Source organism: Oryzias latipes, chromosome 7 (genome assembly GCF_002234675.1).
Source record: "Oryzias latipes chromosome 7, ASM223467v1".
NCBI lineage: Eukaryota > Metazoa > Chordata > Actinopteri > Beloniformes > Adrianichthyidae > Oryzias > Oryzias latipes.
The window spans coordinates 6,652,513-6,668,612 of NC_019865.2; the positions used below are offsets into that span (position 1 = coordinate 6,652,513).

General features: G+C 37.6%; 1 protein-coding gene across 3 annotated transcripts in view; it reads left to right on the forward strand.

The window, feature by feature from the left end:
* celsr3 (cadherin EGF LAG seven-pass G-type receptor 3) overlaps nt 1-16,100 on the forward strand; it is a 103,621-nt gene that overhangs the window by 32,923 nt on the left and 54,598 nt on the right. For all 3 annotated transcript variants that reach the window (XM_020704490.2, XM_011476832.3, XM_020704489.2), the window contains exons 4-6: nt 12,648-12,870; nt 15,456-15,571; nt 15,941-16,029. In XM_020704490.2, the coding sequence (XP_020560149.1) occupies nt 12,648-12,870; nt 15,456-15,571; nt 15,941-16,029 (428 nt within the window). The remainder of the gene's footprint in view (nt 1-12,647; nt 12,871-15,455; nt 15,572-15,940; nt 16,030-16,100) is intronic.

Here is a 16,100-nt window from a genome sequence, read left to right on the forward strand (position 1 = left end):
CCGGGGAGTGGAGACAAAGCAGAGACGACTGTGGACGTGGCAGCCAGACCAGCATAAGAGCCTCTCCTGAAGCACCGCTAAGGCGGATCTTTTTTCATGTCCTTCGATTAGCAAAACCCTGCATCTGTGCAGAAGGAGGAGCAAAGGGGCAGGGAGCCAGAAAACACACCAACACAGCAACATGTGTTGCTTTTAGTATAATACCATTGCAATACAGCAATTCTGTGATCAAATAGGATGACAGTCTTTGACAGACATGATTGGTGTGGAGGCCAGAAATCCCGATTTTGGATGTGACTGGAGGCATTATGGGATTTTTATTGAGTTGACCTTGGTTACTCATTTTTCTGACAACTTTTTCTTCTTCTGGTCAAACTTTCGTCAATCGCTTTTAATGTTAAAGGTGGAAAATATGTTGAGATTATATTTCTGTGATTCGAAGTCAGTGTATTTAAACGTTAAAAAAGCTGGAAAAATCATTAATTCCACCACTTTCAACCATGTAGTGTAGGCCAGCCTCTTCGGTTCATGTATAATTTTGAAATTAAAAACTCAGAAATAAAGCAGGACAAAAGAAAATCAAGGAAATAACTATATTGTGAATGCAAGAGGGGGAAACTATTTAAAAAAATCAGGGGAAAGATCAAAGGATGAAAGTTATATAGAATAAAAGGAAAGACAGAATAAATGAAAATGGAAAGAAGAAAGTCCTTTTAGTGAGGATGGCAGGGAAGAAAGCAGCCGGGGGAAATGGAGCGAGGGAATGAGGGATGAGAGGCAAAGGAGAGTGAGGAAAATCTGATGTGCTGGGAGTAGCTGTGCTTTTCCTGCGTAGGCGTCAGGTGTTGTAGTGTCTCGTCGATGGCTCCAGGCGAAAAGGAGGGGAAAAACAGGATGGCGATAAATAGATTCCACATCACAAATCTCCAGACTACTCTTGACCAGGTTTGGTTTAACCCTCACTCTTTGTTTGTGCTTTGCTCTCAAACTTCATGGATCGCTCCCACCGGTTGGGCCTAAGCCTGAGGGTTTTGTTAAGACTGGCATCTTTGTTGTCTCACTGTCTTTGGGTCAAAAGCAGAGTGTCTGACAAATCCAGTCAGCTGTGATCTGTGAACAACTCAGAGACACGCACTGACACAAAGCAAAAAATGAAAACGAAGCTTAAACTTTTTTTATTTAAAATTAATATGCTTCCATAGAATTGTTTTGGGTTGTGTTGTAATCTGCCTCTTGGCCAGGACTCCCTTAAAAAGGACATCTGTGGATCTCAATGGGACTTTCCAGGTAAAGTACTGGTTAAAAACAGAATTAAGATCCCTTACTTTCGTTGCAAGTTTACAGTTGTACTTTTTTGCTGCAAAAAAGCCAGAACATGAAAATAATATTTTTGATCCGCATACATCAGAAAACACCAAGAGGAGAAAGAACAGCAGTTATTGAGGTTGAAAGAACATGTTAAAAAGTAGCAGAGCAAAAATGGTTATTCACACAAATATAATAACTGAGTAATGTTTATTTGGCTTCTTGGAACCAGTGGGTACTTCTTGTTTGGAACACCAAGGGGGAGGAGTCATACAGTCCAGTTCTCACATACAGTCAATGGTCAGAACACACAACAGCTAAAACCCATGCTGTAACAAAAAGGGACTTCCAGAGCTCACAGAGATTTTAAACTACTAGTTACACCCCACCAATCGACAAGTCAAGAATGTGTGTCATCAAAATGATTTTAAAAAACAACAGAACATGGAAGATTTATGATAGAGTGCAAAGCAAAAATTACCTCATGTAAACAGTTTTTTTCAGAAAAATGTTTGCATGAGCAACCATGCATGCTTACAGGTAGACAAAGTATCATCAAAAATATGCACTTGCCACACTCTATTGTAAAAAAAAAAAAAAAAAAAAAAAATCTATAAAGAGAGGAAATCACCTCAGGACCAAAAGTTAAGATTGGCATAATGTGTGTGGAAATTTTCCAATAAAGATTTTCTGAATGCATTAAAGTAACAAAGAAAGACTGAGGTTTAAGAAGTGGAATGAAGATTGCCTCTCATGAGGTTGAAAAAAGGCAATCTACGAGAAGACTGTTGCAGAGATGGAACCCAGACTGACATCCTGAGAGTCTGTAAAGCGAACTAACAGTTTGAGTAAAGGGTCGAATCGTGGGAGGATGAGAGCTGCCATTTGTGCTGAAGATAAAACCGGGGGTGGGGGGTGGAGATAATGGTATAGGACGGATTCAGAGAGTGACATTAATTTTAGAGGTCATTAACTGAGTGAATGATTGTGTATGTCTTGCCTTGGATATAGGGTCATAGAAAATTAAGCTGTTTGCCAGAGCCATGAGAATGCTCAGTTCTTGGAACGAGTTGTGGAAGTAAGCACAGATTGTGCAGGAGGAAACAGAGACATCTAAATGCATAATGGACATCATTTGAAAATGTGCATTTTCAATGGGAAAAAATGCTCGGCAGGGGACACAATTTGCTGAGCTAAGTGGGTAAATAAATTACAATTTGAAGGGAAGGAAAAGCAGACACTAAATTAGTTTTGGGAAGATAAATTTTGTTGCTTGGGGGAAGGAAAGAGCAGGAAGGAGGAAATAAAATGAGCAGATTTGGAAACCTTAGGGACTTTTCTAGTGACATAAATGTCAATATTCAAAATATGATCATTTTGAATGAATAAAAACTCCTTGGGAAAAAAATGGAAACCCTTAAAGTTGAAAATAGTCCTGATTCATTTGGTTGTTTTTTAATTGCTAAAGGAAAGAAAATAATTCAATAATCTATAGAATAGCAGCCTGGATCCATGTATAACAATTATATGACAATTTTAATCCATATTCATTATTAAAACCATAAAAAGCAGCACTGATTAAGATGAACACTTTTTTTTACAATACAAACAGCTTCCAAGGCATATTGTCCTGAGTCCAACTACAACGCGCCACAAGCATTTGGTTGAAAGTTGAATAAATTCAAAATTGAGTTTTAAAGACCCACTACAATCATCTTTTGATCTCTGGTAACCTTTGTGCTATCCTAGGCACTTTAACGTTGGGAGTTGGGTCATCTAGACCCACTAGAAAGTGTGCTGAACCTTTTTTCTTCAATGATTTGTGATCTTCACTGGTGTCCATGGATTAGATGAAATCTTTCCACCTTTATCCACCTTTGTCATGGTAGGGAGAACACGTCAAAGTAAGGGTGGGGTCATGTAAGATAGCACAAGGGTTAAAGGTCCTATACTGTGCAAAAACTATTTTTGATAAATAATTTTTTCAGGAAACAATGATGTCATTTTTTCCAACATTTTCTGACACTGGCCTTTTTTTCACCAATACCAGAACGCTGAGTTGTCTTTGTGTGAAAATATTCACTTCACAGAACACGATGTCTCTTCGCCACAGCAATGACTTTCTCTGCATATGTAATGACGCAACCTGAAATACAGAGTGACATCAGTTTATGTCACCTCAGTCAATCAAATGACCCACAGGCTGCCAGACAGCTGATCAAATCACCCACAAAACAGCAGTTTTCAAATGAGCGCATGTTTTATTTTAAACAGGGAAATTTTAAGTATCTTATTTTCTTTTATTTTTTTAATAGTCTTTACTAAGTGATGTCAGTTTGCTATGTCAGTGGATTTTTCCTGACAGCATTAGACAATTTAAGGACAGTTTAAATTGAATAAATGTACATTTGATGAAAAATATGTCTATAAAAACATCAGACTTTACCAAATGAGAAGCTGTCTGAGTCATTGCACATCATTCATCTGAGCCCTTAAAGGCACCAACTCTTGTGTTGGGTAAAAAACATGAGCAAGAGCGAGACTCACAAAGCATTACAGGAGGAAGGAGAACGGGGTTGCCTCCAGGGATGGACCATGTGTTTGGTGGAGGGGGAGGCGGGGGTGACAGGGTGGGGCTAACCAAGAAGCCGCGGGTGGATGAGGAATGCTGGCTTTGATGAATAAAACATCCACGTGAATGAAGCGTTGGTGTGAATGCATTTAGACAGGCATGGAGGAAGGAAAGAAAAGAAAAGGAAGGAAGGATGAGAATAGAATAGAAAGGAAGATAAGAAATAGAAACTTTACTTAAGATAAAGAGGAAAATGCAAAAAGGAAGTTTGGATAGAAAAGGAGGATGAAGATGCAGGATGGGAAGAAGAGAAGCCATGCAAAAGTAGAAATCTAAGTTCAAACAACAGACAAGCAGACAATCGGAGTGACTGTGGTAAATATTCAAAAATGTACTTTTAAATTTTCCAATCAATTCTTTTCTTGGCCTTTTATTTAGATTTTATATTTACAAATTCAACTGGGAGTGCAAAATGAACATGTCAGAGCTTATTCTGTGTTACAGATTGTTTTTCTTTTTAAAAGCCCAAGTGTTGCAGATTTAGTAGAAGGTGGACAAATAAATACAATTCCATTTGAACTGTCAGAATGAATATCATTGTCAAATTTACGTCTAATGCTCCTAATAGCCACAGTGGGGAGAAATAAACCATTCGATTGTCTCCTAATAGTTGATACTGAAAATGTACCTGTGAGGGTTTTTAATCCACTCTGATATGTATGTGATGCATTTTTGTCTGATCCTTTGTTTGACTGTGGGTACGTGGGTGTTTGCTCCCCACTTGTGGTATGCTCATTAAAAGGGTCTGTGAGAGAGGAAATATAAGTGCTTTCTTATGGAACGCCCACCGTGTAACTGCTTCACCTCGACGTGAAGGTTAAAGCTCTGCTCCGATCATGCTTTTGGTGTTTTTAATGTGTTCTTGTGGGATTTGTCTGTGGATGGAGGACACATATAAAGAATATCAAGCTCAAAATGTCATTTTTGAGTTTTTCTTTATACAAAATGTTGTGAATCAGGAACAGTTGGATATGTGAGGGGCTGTAGGATAGCAAAGAGAGCATGTAAACAGAGAGCTCTCACCAACAGGGAGGGGTAGGGGGGGTGGTGTTGCTCCTTACCAACGGTCCCATCCACAACTCAGAAGCTGATTTCTAGTGAACTGCTGTTGCTCTACAGAAACTAAATCCTAGGGGTGAAAAAACAACATTTTTTTGGAAAGATATTTTTAATTATAATCAAAAGACCCCTGGGAACACTTTTAAAATGGATCAGAAGATAGATCCAAATGCCAAATGCTTTGGTGCTCTGCCTTTGCTGGTCACAGTTTTTTATTGTGAGCCGCTTCACAAGTTGAAAAGAAGATCACTGATCACTTTCTGATATGTCAGCATGAAAATGATCACAATTGTTGCTTCATCTATTTGTTATTTGTCTGGATCCCTGTGTATGCTGAATGCACATGAGTATGTTTACTCTTTTGGCAATTTTAGAGGTCTGTTTTAAGGGTCTCAACACGCGCATAATTCATGAGTTTTATTTCTATTTATTTATTTTAATATTAATGAGATGGTCTGTCTGTCTGGGTGAATGGCTGCAGCTGATAAAGGTGAGGCTATGTGTCAGTGCGTGTCTGTGTCTGTGGGTATGTGGTTTTTCTCTTTAATTTGTTCCCTGTTGTGTGTGCTTTAATGAGAGTACATGTTCAGTGTAGGAAGCATGTGAGGACGGAGGAAGGCTAATCGAGGACACAGATGTGATCATTTAAATGGCTCGGGGGCTTTTTTAAGCCGAGCTGGAAGTGTGAGAGTGTGCTTTGGGGTGATTCGGCGGTGTGAACAAGTGTGTTTGTCAGCCAAATGTGCAAGATGCCTGGTGGCAAAGGAGTGAGAGCCAATGAGGAGAAATAGTGTCATGAAAAATGGGATGGAGAATTAATGAACAGTGCTGAGATGAGAGTGTAGTGAATGGGGAAGTTATTATTTGGAAAAGAAGCTGAGTGCATGGGATGGATTGTTTGCAATACTTTTCATGAAAATTAAGAAAATAAAAGGCAATTTAGATTAATTTGAATATCTCTGGTACAAAGAAAAACATACATTTATTAGCAATAATATACGTCTTCGTATGTCATATGATGAGATTGTGTGTCTTGAGATTAGAATTCTAATATTTTTTTTGTTTTATTTTTTTTATATTCCCTAAACATTTTCCTTACATATGCACACTCCATCCTGCCCCTGCAGTAGCTGCTTCCCTTGAAAACATTGGTCCACTTTGCAAAAACTTCACTGGAAAATCTGAGAACAAAAGCAACAGAAATGTTCATCCAGCTTCCAAACTATTCATTTTAAATTCTAAGTAATTTAAAACTAATAAAAACAGTTTTTTGTTCCATTTTGGGTAGTAACAATTAAGAGCAAAAAATAAAAATAAAATAAAAACATAAATAAATAAAAAAAGAAAAAGAAAATAATAAATAAATAGCGGCCAAATTTGACCTGAAGTGTTCTCCAGGGTTAAGATTTTTTTGTATGCATCCGATCTGACATGCAAGATCGTACATCACAACCTCTCATTCCATTGTCTGGTTCCTCCCCATGAGTTCTACGTCTTCATTTGAACTTTTCAGAAGTCTTGGAGCTTGGTAGTGTTAACTATGTGCTTGGGGTGCGGTTCTTTCTTCCTCTCTGTTTGCCCTTGTGGTTCTGTTTGAGCGTCTGCATAGGGTGTCTTTTGTGTGTCCTTTAATATTTGTGTGATCAGGAAAAACCTGATTTATTGACTCACAGCTGCAGCACACTGAGTCAGTGTCATGCTAAAGACGTGATGACTCTGCCAGTGGGTTTCTTGGCATCTATTAGTCCATGCACACAGGGTTATATGATGATGGCAGACAGCCTCAAGGAGGGGGGCGGCAACGATCCATGTTCTTTGTGTTTGTTAAGAGGAAGACGGGAAAACATTATTTGATTACTTTTAAGAAAAATAAATATCTGTGTTGCATTCATTAGCAAAAAAAGAAAATAATCATTTGTGTTTTATTGGTGTCTTATGGTGAATGCTTGTCTCAGTTTGGGCTTGTTGAGGCCGTCAGCACATTTCCAAAGTGGGTCCTTGAGGAGCCATTTGTCTCTAGGCTGGTTTTAAACCCCGTCTGCTGTGGCTAGGGAGAAGTCATTGGTGTGGGTGTTCTTTGTTGCAGCTGCTTCGTGTCAGACACTGTGTTTGTCCAAATGTGCTCAAGGAAAGGCAGAAAGGGAACGTGAATGTGCATCCCTCCACGCTGTGGGTGTTTCAGTCTTGAGAGACTCAAGTGTTTGCTTGACTGGCAGCCAAATTTGTGTTTGTTCTCTTCCTGCAGATTTCTCTTTTGTTGTGTGTTTTTGTTTGTCCAGTCAGTGCTGAATCAACAGGATCCAAGAAAACAGGACGATACTTTTATCCCAGCTATATTTTTGCAAGTACACACCTTTAAATTCTACACTGCACGAAGAGGTAGCCTAAAAATAGGAAAAGAACACACATTTTAAGAAGGAAAGCACTAGTTGGTAGTAGAATTATCTGTCCATGCAGCAATTTTTTTTCACTCTACAAGAAATTGTTTATTAAATATCAAAAATAAACAAGGAATTCTACACAAGCGTTAAAAAGGGGAAAATTAAGCTAAAAACCGCAAAATTAGCTATTTTTAGCTAGAATGAATTCAAATAGGATGCTAAACAGCCCAATATGTTGTTTTTTTGCTAGATTCTTTTCCGCTAGGATTTGTATGTTTTGAGTTTAAATGTTCCCAATTTTAGTTCTTTTTATTTAGTGTGATAAAAACTAGTGTTATAAATATAAATGACTAATTTTAGAACAAAATGTGAACAAAAAGAGAATACAATCCTAGAATAAGTTGGCCCATGTTCCGCATAAAATTTAACACAAGCACTTCTTCTTAGAACATAAATCTAAATTTCTGTTTCCAAAATAACAACAATAAATGCCATTCTAACTTGTCAACATTTACTGAACTTCAAACAAAATCCTTGAAATAAACCAAAAATTACAGAGCAGTTTGAGGTTTGTTTCGTCTTAAATCAAGTTTTCCTGTGGTCGAGAATTTAGATCCAGCTCTTAATGAGACAAAACATTCTTGAAAAGCTTGGAAAGGTGTGGAGCAAAGAGACATTAAAACTTAACTGAAAACCTTGTCGATTTGAATGTCTAAAAAATGTTTTAATTAATCTTTGCAAGGATGAAATAGTTTACAGAGTAGAAAGTCCTTCCAGGTGAGAAATCGCAGACGTAGTTTTACATTTTTTGTTAATTTGCATTCATTTGATGAAAATTAGTCAACATTTCAGTTCAACAAGTGCTTAAGAGCACCTCTCCAGAAATCAGCAGCATGCTGCTTCACACGTCCAACATCATTTACATTTCTGATGTGCAGTGAATGCAGTCCTCTATAGGGGAAAGAAACACCTGTTTAACCTTTAACATTTAAAGAGGTTATTTTATACACTGCTATGATAAGAAGCCGTCTCTAAAATCAACTCCAGGCTTGTAAATGTCACATATCCATTCCTGACCAGATTAGTGGTCCTCAGAAACTGTAGACCGCTGATGGCATTTTTGAATGTATAAACGTCCATCTTATGTAAATGACAAGACAGTTTTTGAAAAACTGAGACCAGGGCTGGGCAACTCCTCTGACTGATTGAAGATCATGACACAGCTCAATTTACCATTTCCTCTGATTACATGTACTTTTCATTTTATGTTTGTTCATTTCCTATCCAAAATTTTTTAACTATGAAATTACATTTTTACATATACATTGATGGTTAACGTCTACTTTAAAGTTGGGCTTTAAAGCAGAAGTGCTGCCCTGAACTTGTAATCAGGTTACTGGTATAGAATCAGACTCTGTTGCATTCCGGTTACATCAGTAACCTCTGCCACATCAAGTGCAACTTACTTCACTGTGGTGAACCTTGAAATAGGGAAACACAACAAAACATATTTAAAACCGGCAAATAAATGCTCCTCCTTAAAGGTTAAGGAAATGACGTTTAGTAAATTTATTTAAATGAAATAGTTTCTTTTGTTTCAGATGTATGTTCTTTATTACATAATTAGAGTTTAGTTGAGGAGTTCTACAAAAGAAAGGCAACTAAAATCAGCATTTTCTACTTGAGCTGTTGATCTTCTGCTGTTAGGGTGGATTCTGGGAGGATGTTGTCATTTTTTTGTCCTATCAGCACTAGAGATGTCCCCAAGAGAACAATTCTCAGTGAGGAGAAACATAAACTCCATCTTTTTTTCTTTTGAAATGACTTTGTAGGTCATTGTTTGCATAAAGACAAACCAATAGAGACACGTATTTGTCAGTTTAAAAATTTATTAAAATAGGGATTCAGCCTGGAAGTTTGACTCGGAATGTCTCGCTAACTTCACTGATCTGTTTTTGTACGCCTCCTTCTCAAACAGGTCTGGCTGCAATTTACGGCAACAAAATGGGACCTATTGAAGAGAAATTCTCAAAGAGAAGTCTGTTTACAAATTTATCTGTAATGATAATCTTGAAATATATAGCAATGACTATAATAATGACACTATAAAGATGATAATAATAATAATGCTCTTTGTTAACCCCTGCCTGCCTGACCCTGATTTAGCTTTGTGGACGTTTAGTTGAGCTAATAAACCTGCTGCAGTTGGAACCAGATGTCTGCCTGTTTCGTGACAGTTATAGTGGTTGTTGCTCATTCTGCTTCTCGTCCAGAGGTGTTGCGACCTCCCCCCCCCCCCAATGTAAAGCATTTGTTCAAGCATTCGACTTTCCTCAATGATTCACTCTCAGCTGATAAAAGCTGTGCTAATGAAATTCAGTTGGGTGTTTCAAGGGATTCACATTGGACAAGGTAATCTGAGCCTGGCTCTGAGCTTACCTAAAGGTTGGTGGTTGGATAAAAGCTTTTGATGAGCAACAGCACTCTGATGGTTGGATTACAGCCGACTTTTAAACTGTTCATGCAAGTCATGAGGCCGTGATGAGGATTATGAAAGTCAAATGATATTAAAGACAACCGATACGAAGAGCTTGTTGGAGCTTGATGCTGGAGGTGAACTCTGTTTAAAGAAGATGTATCGTGCACATTTTTAAGAGGTCTGACACAGTTTCCTGGGGTATCGACAAAAGGACTGACTCATTTTTACAGGAGTCCTTTAGGACGGCGTTCAAGAGCACCTTTTTCAGTCAAATCCTCACATGTCTGTGTGGAGCAAATGCTTTAATAGGGAGAATTGTATTTCTATACTCCTCAGCAACCCCTCAGTCACAGAGATACTGCATTTGTAGAACAATTTAATAGAGTCCCTAGGATTTTAAAGAAAAACAATAAAATATCTGATTTAATTGAAGATGCAATTAGCATTTAAAACATCCATTTTGAAAGTCTATTGTTTTAAATAATATTTGTATTCTTAGCATCATTGTGTTTTAACAGATTTATTCAAAGCAGTTAAGGTCAAATCTGCTAATATGAATTATTTAAAAAACTTCATTTCAGTTTAATTCAGATACTCCACAACTGAGGTTGTCTCAAAGCACTTCATAAATATATAAAAAAAACATCACATGTTATTAATTGAATTGTATTATAATCCAATTTAGTTCAGATAATCCCCAAAATGACAGATTATATGAATGGTATGACAATAGTGAGCAGCAGATTATATCGAAGGGTTTCTGTGTAATCCCTATACTGAGCGAGGACAAAGTGACTGTGGAGAGGAAGATTTACCTTTAATTTGAAGATTATGAAGAGACCACCAGCAAACCCAGACTTTGTAAAGAGGATGTGACAGAGAACAGAAAAAGACAGACATACAAAACTAACAAACAGGCAGGTTAGTAGCAATAAGAGTAAAGGAACAAAGACTAAACCTGTTAGTATCATAACACTTGGTGTAGGACAAAATTAATGTCAATTTTTGCAGCAGTTAAAGACAGACAAATCCCAAAACCCTCTGAATGTTTGTTATAGACTAGAAGAAAGAAGTTAGTCATTGCAGCAGTGTAACAAGACACTTATTAAACCATTGGAATATCTGTTATAAGTCATAAGTGGGTATGTAAGTAACTGCAACAAAATGTAACAACGACTGACAAGCAGAAAAACACAGGAACATGTGTTCAAAGACAAGAGACATTAAAGTTAGTGACTGAAACAATGATGTACACATAGACCTGGGGTCTGCAACCTGAGGAGCCACATGAGACCCTTTCATCCTTTCATTGTGGCTCTAATTGATAATTATTAAAGTTCTATTCTTCTTAATTATTAGAGCTATGAGATCAAAGAACATTCGTATCTTATGTTGCACAACAGGGTTGAGTTGCTGTTCAGAGGTGACATTCTTAAAGCATAGAATTGCATTTGCTTGATTAGATTTGTAAATTTGTTTAACATAGATATTGTCATGTTTATGTTTAATACTAAAAGGAGAAAAAGGATGATGGAGCACAAAAGTCACAAGGATCTTATTTGACACATGATGTTTTTTATTTTTAAAGGAACTTGTATGTGATTCTGTCAAAAGTAAAAGAAGTTAAAATGGTTAAATATGAAAAATATAACACTGTAAAAATTCAACTATTGAAAATGCTGAAGAGCTACTTAAGCTTAGTGACCACAAAAATATACATATAGTGTATTTTTCTAAATAGTGAAATGGGACTTTGCTTTGTAGCTCTTGCTGGGTTTTAATCAGTTAGAAACTGAACTAAATGTCGCAGTCAGTATTAAAGGTTACAGACCTCTGATGTAAACAGAGTAAGACAGAGAATACATACAGAAAAATAGGCATGGAAAATTCCCAATACATTGATCCCTCGCTATAACGTGGTTTACCTTTCACGGTTTCACTACTTCACGGATTTGCATCGTGCATTGTGTTCTGCATTCTGATTGGCTAAAAAGTCACTCCGCTTCTTCTCTACCTGTGCGTCAATAACATTGCAGTTTAATATGTACACGTATGTAAAACAGCTTGCCAAATTGCAAATTCTCTTGCAATTTCGAGTTTCTCTTAAACCCATAGAAAAAAGAGGGACAACAACTGCCTATCACTATGTTCTTCTCCCGAACAAACACACCTGTACCGCGGGCTTCAAAAGAAGAAAACACTGCAGAGCAGAGTCAGAATGCAGTGGCTCAGTCTGTAGAGCAGTGAAATACACCTGAGTCACTATTTGTCCCACTGTACTTTGTATTTTTTTCATAATCATTTTAAATTTTCTCCCGTTTAATCCAATTACTCGGGTCGCGATGGGCGGGGCCAATCTCCGCAATTTGAAGCCTTCTGTTCACATTGATGATTAAAATTATTATTAGAAGGTACAGTACAGAAGTTATTTGTTGAAAAAAACGTTTCTAAAGTGCTTTTATTTGTGAAACAAATGCTTGAGCCTGTAAAATGGTTTCATTCTTTCTTTTCAATGTAAAATAGAGTATTTAATTGTATAATAATTGTAAAAAAAATAGAGTTTTCTACTTCACGGATTTTGCCTATCACGGGAAAAACAGCATAAATTAGGTAAAAATGAAACACAAAAATTCACTCCAAAAATCCAAAACTATATCTCTACATGAATAACCTAGGAATTGAGTTGAAGAAATAACCCAAGTGTGTTCAGATTGCAAATCTGTTTTATTTGAATAGATACACGGAAAATGAAATACTGCCTGTGGATCACACAGATTGTTTTCTGCTTCAGGTGACCGCTGTGAGTTTGACCGGCATCATGGGAAGTGCAATTCAGATGTGTGTCGGAATGGAGGGACATGCCAGGAGCTCTCTGGAGGAGGTTTCCGCTGCGAGTGTCCCGCAGGAGGCTACGAGCATCCATACTGTACCGTCACCGCCCGTTCCTTCCTTCCCAAGTCATTCGTCATGTTCAGAGGCCTCAGGCAGCGCTTCCACCTCTCCATCTCTTTAACGTGAGTATATGAAGAGGTCACCCTTCCTCTGGCAAGTTTTTTTTTCCCTTTTAAAGCTACAGGAAATGGTTCAATCTACTCTTTTCCCACTTGTCTGTTTTTTTCCACCATCTTTCAGTCTCACTCAGAAAGAATGAAGTTCATAACCACTCCTTGATTCTGAGCTCCTTCTCCTCTTTGCTTTAATCTATTTATTTCATCTCTGTCTGAAATCGATCCTGTTACTCATATTTCTTTGCTTTGCTACTTCCATCTACCTCTAAAGGGATGTGCAGTGTCTCCACACTCTCCTCTTTTATCTGTCAATTTATTGGTTTCAGTAACATCTCCACGGTCATCTCTCTTTCAACTTTTTCTTTTTTTATCTCGCATCTGATTTCCCCTACCCTCTTACACATTTCGGTAAAGGCTGGGAGATGAATTCCTGCTGTTTATGGCAGAAAGTCAGGACATTTTATTTAACTGAAGGGGAGATCCTTTGCAAATCAAGCTTAATTTAGCCACAATTTCTTATAGGTCTTGTTTTATAGGAATACGTTTTTTATTCTTTCTCGTACTGCAGAAAACTGTTTTATTAGTGTTAGAGCTTTGTTGAGAGATTTTCTCTTGACATTCTTTGTCTTCCCTTTGTTTGCCTGCTGCTGCTGTTTCACATCTTCATACTCTAAGAGGTTGTCTAAAGGATATCTGAAGTGGTCCTCAGAGTGACCGGCAGAGTTCACGGTTGCCATGGATGACATCATTAAATGAAGGTTGCTAAGGTGGAGCTGCTTCAGACAATGCAGCTGTCATGTAGTTGCAATTCAAGATGAAACATGAGAGTGTCTGCTTTCCAGTTTGGGAGCAGGAAATCCAAATCCTCTAGATGTTGGTAAATTATACAAAAAAAAAAAAAAGAAGAGGAGTGCTATGAAAACCAATGTTTGTAAATGATTTTATTGCTTGAAATCTTGATTTGTTGCTGAGCTGGAGGACTTCCAGGATGAAGAATTAAACTAGAAACATAGCACACCCATATGGGACTTGACTGCTTTTAGGACTAAGTTGGTTTAAATTAATTTCTGTGTGCAGATTTCAGATTCAAATAATAAATTTTCAAATGAGTAAACATAAGTACGCCCACATGTGAAGTGCAGTCCTTGCATTTATCTATTCCCTCTGCTTCTTTATCCCTGATTTGCTGACTCCACTCATCATCTCTGCTCATGCTAACAAAGCTCATGTTGTTGAGCTTTTTGGGATTTCTTTTCCCTGTTTTTTTGTGCAGAAAAATTGCATGGCTATTAACTCTGAGGGGTATAGACTAGACAGCAGCGTAACCACACAATAAATTGATTGAAACTTGTTTATTTGACAAATTAAAACAATGCTCCACTTTACATTTGCTTTCACAATTACACTAAATTAAAAACATGACCTGCAGCTACACAGTAAACAGTTTGCGAAATACAAACCTGAAATAATCTATTGGGCTTTAAGTTAATGCAAAAAGGATAACTACTTCTTTCTTAGGACTCAAAAACTCCTGGCAGACATATATTATCAGGTTGCTTGAATGCTGTCTGGATTTATAGTTATATAATTGACTTCTTCATGAGATTGGATTTCCTCCATTTCACCTTTCTAATAGGAGAAAAGCCAATTTTCCCTGAAAAGTGTCAAGGACTCAGTGGGCAATTTTAGGAGGGATAATGTTTGTGTCTAAGTAAGGATAGAGCATGGAAATGGTGTGTTATACTCAGTCCAATAAGTACTACATGTTGTTTAAAGACCCACTCCAATGAAAATTATGTTTTTTTGTGTTTTTTACATGTTCTTGTGGCATTTTTCTGATGATGGCGGACATATATAATCAAATTAGGAATGAAATTGCATTTCTAAGTAGTTCTTTTTCCAAATTGTTGTGAGCAGACAAACAGGTACCATTTGCAATAGAGTTTATTTGTGTTGTAGAAAATCCACTTGTAGGCGACTAGAGTCATGTGCGTCTTTGTTTTCCTTGTCCCAACTAGTATCTGACTCGAAACTCTGGACAGTTCAAATATTGCACGCCATTTTTGTTGCACCAGTAATGTTAGTTTGGGGTTGTGAGCGGCTGTAAGCTAGCGGGAGAGAGTGTAAACAGAGATTAATCAGTAATGGGAGGGAAAAAGAGGGGCGGGGTTTCTCTGCACCAACGGTCCTGCCCACAACTCATAGGTGAAAGACAGAGGTTCTTGTGATTTTGGCTAAACACGGCATAATCACAATCAAAAGACCACTGGGAACACTTTTGCATTCCATCAAAATATGATCAGAGTGGGAATTTAACCTGTGAAGAATGGACTCTTGCTTAGATATTAATTTCCTTTATTTGTTTTCTGTGAAATATAAAAAATGTATGATTCAAAGCAGATAAACAACTTCAGTAAACAACAAAATGTAGAAATCTAGCCCTTAAAACATCAGTTTTACAAAATTCAAATATATCAACTGCAAGTATGGACAAAAATTCACACTATTTCAGGCAAAATTGAGAAATAAAGAATAAAGATTTATCAGAAAAAATTGTATTCTAACTGCTTTTCTGCGCTTATGTTGTCTAGTTTTGCCACTTTGGAGAGCAGTGGTCTTCTCTTCTATAACGGGCGCTTCAACGAGAAACACGACTTTATCGCCTTGGAGATCCAAGACGGACAAGTGGTCCTCAAATACTCCACAGGTATCACAACACTACCAGTATGTGTGTTTAAGTACTGTTGGTATTCATGTCCCTCAAGGAAAGGAGATGGGAATGCAAATAGGGACCATATGTGTTTGGATGTCTTTCGTCTGAGCCATGCACCTGGACAGCTTGTGAAACATTTCACACATTTGTCCTCTGAGACAGTGAAGTCCCATCTCTATCGCTCCGTCTGTGCCCTCAGGAAGTTAAAGCTGTCAGTCTTCCCAATAATATAGTAGAATTTCTTTTGGACAGATGTTCATGTAAAAAGGAAAATAAACTTCTATTTCAGAATCTTCTTTATGAGGAAAAAGTGTTTCCATTGTTGCTCGTGTGTTAATGCCACCTTCCTGCTTCTGCCTGCAGGTGAATCCTCCACTCAGGTGAGTCCCTTCCTGCCAGGCGGCGTCAGCGATGGAAACTGGCACACAGTTCACATCCATTACTACAACAAGGTGTGTTTGCTTGACATCCTGTCACCTCTGTTCTCCCTGCACAGATTTGATTTCATAACTCACATTTGATT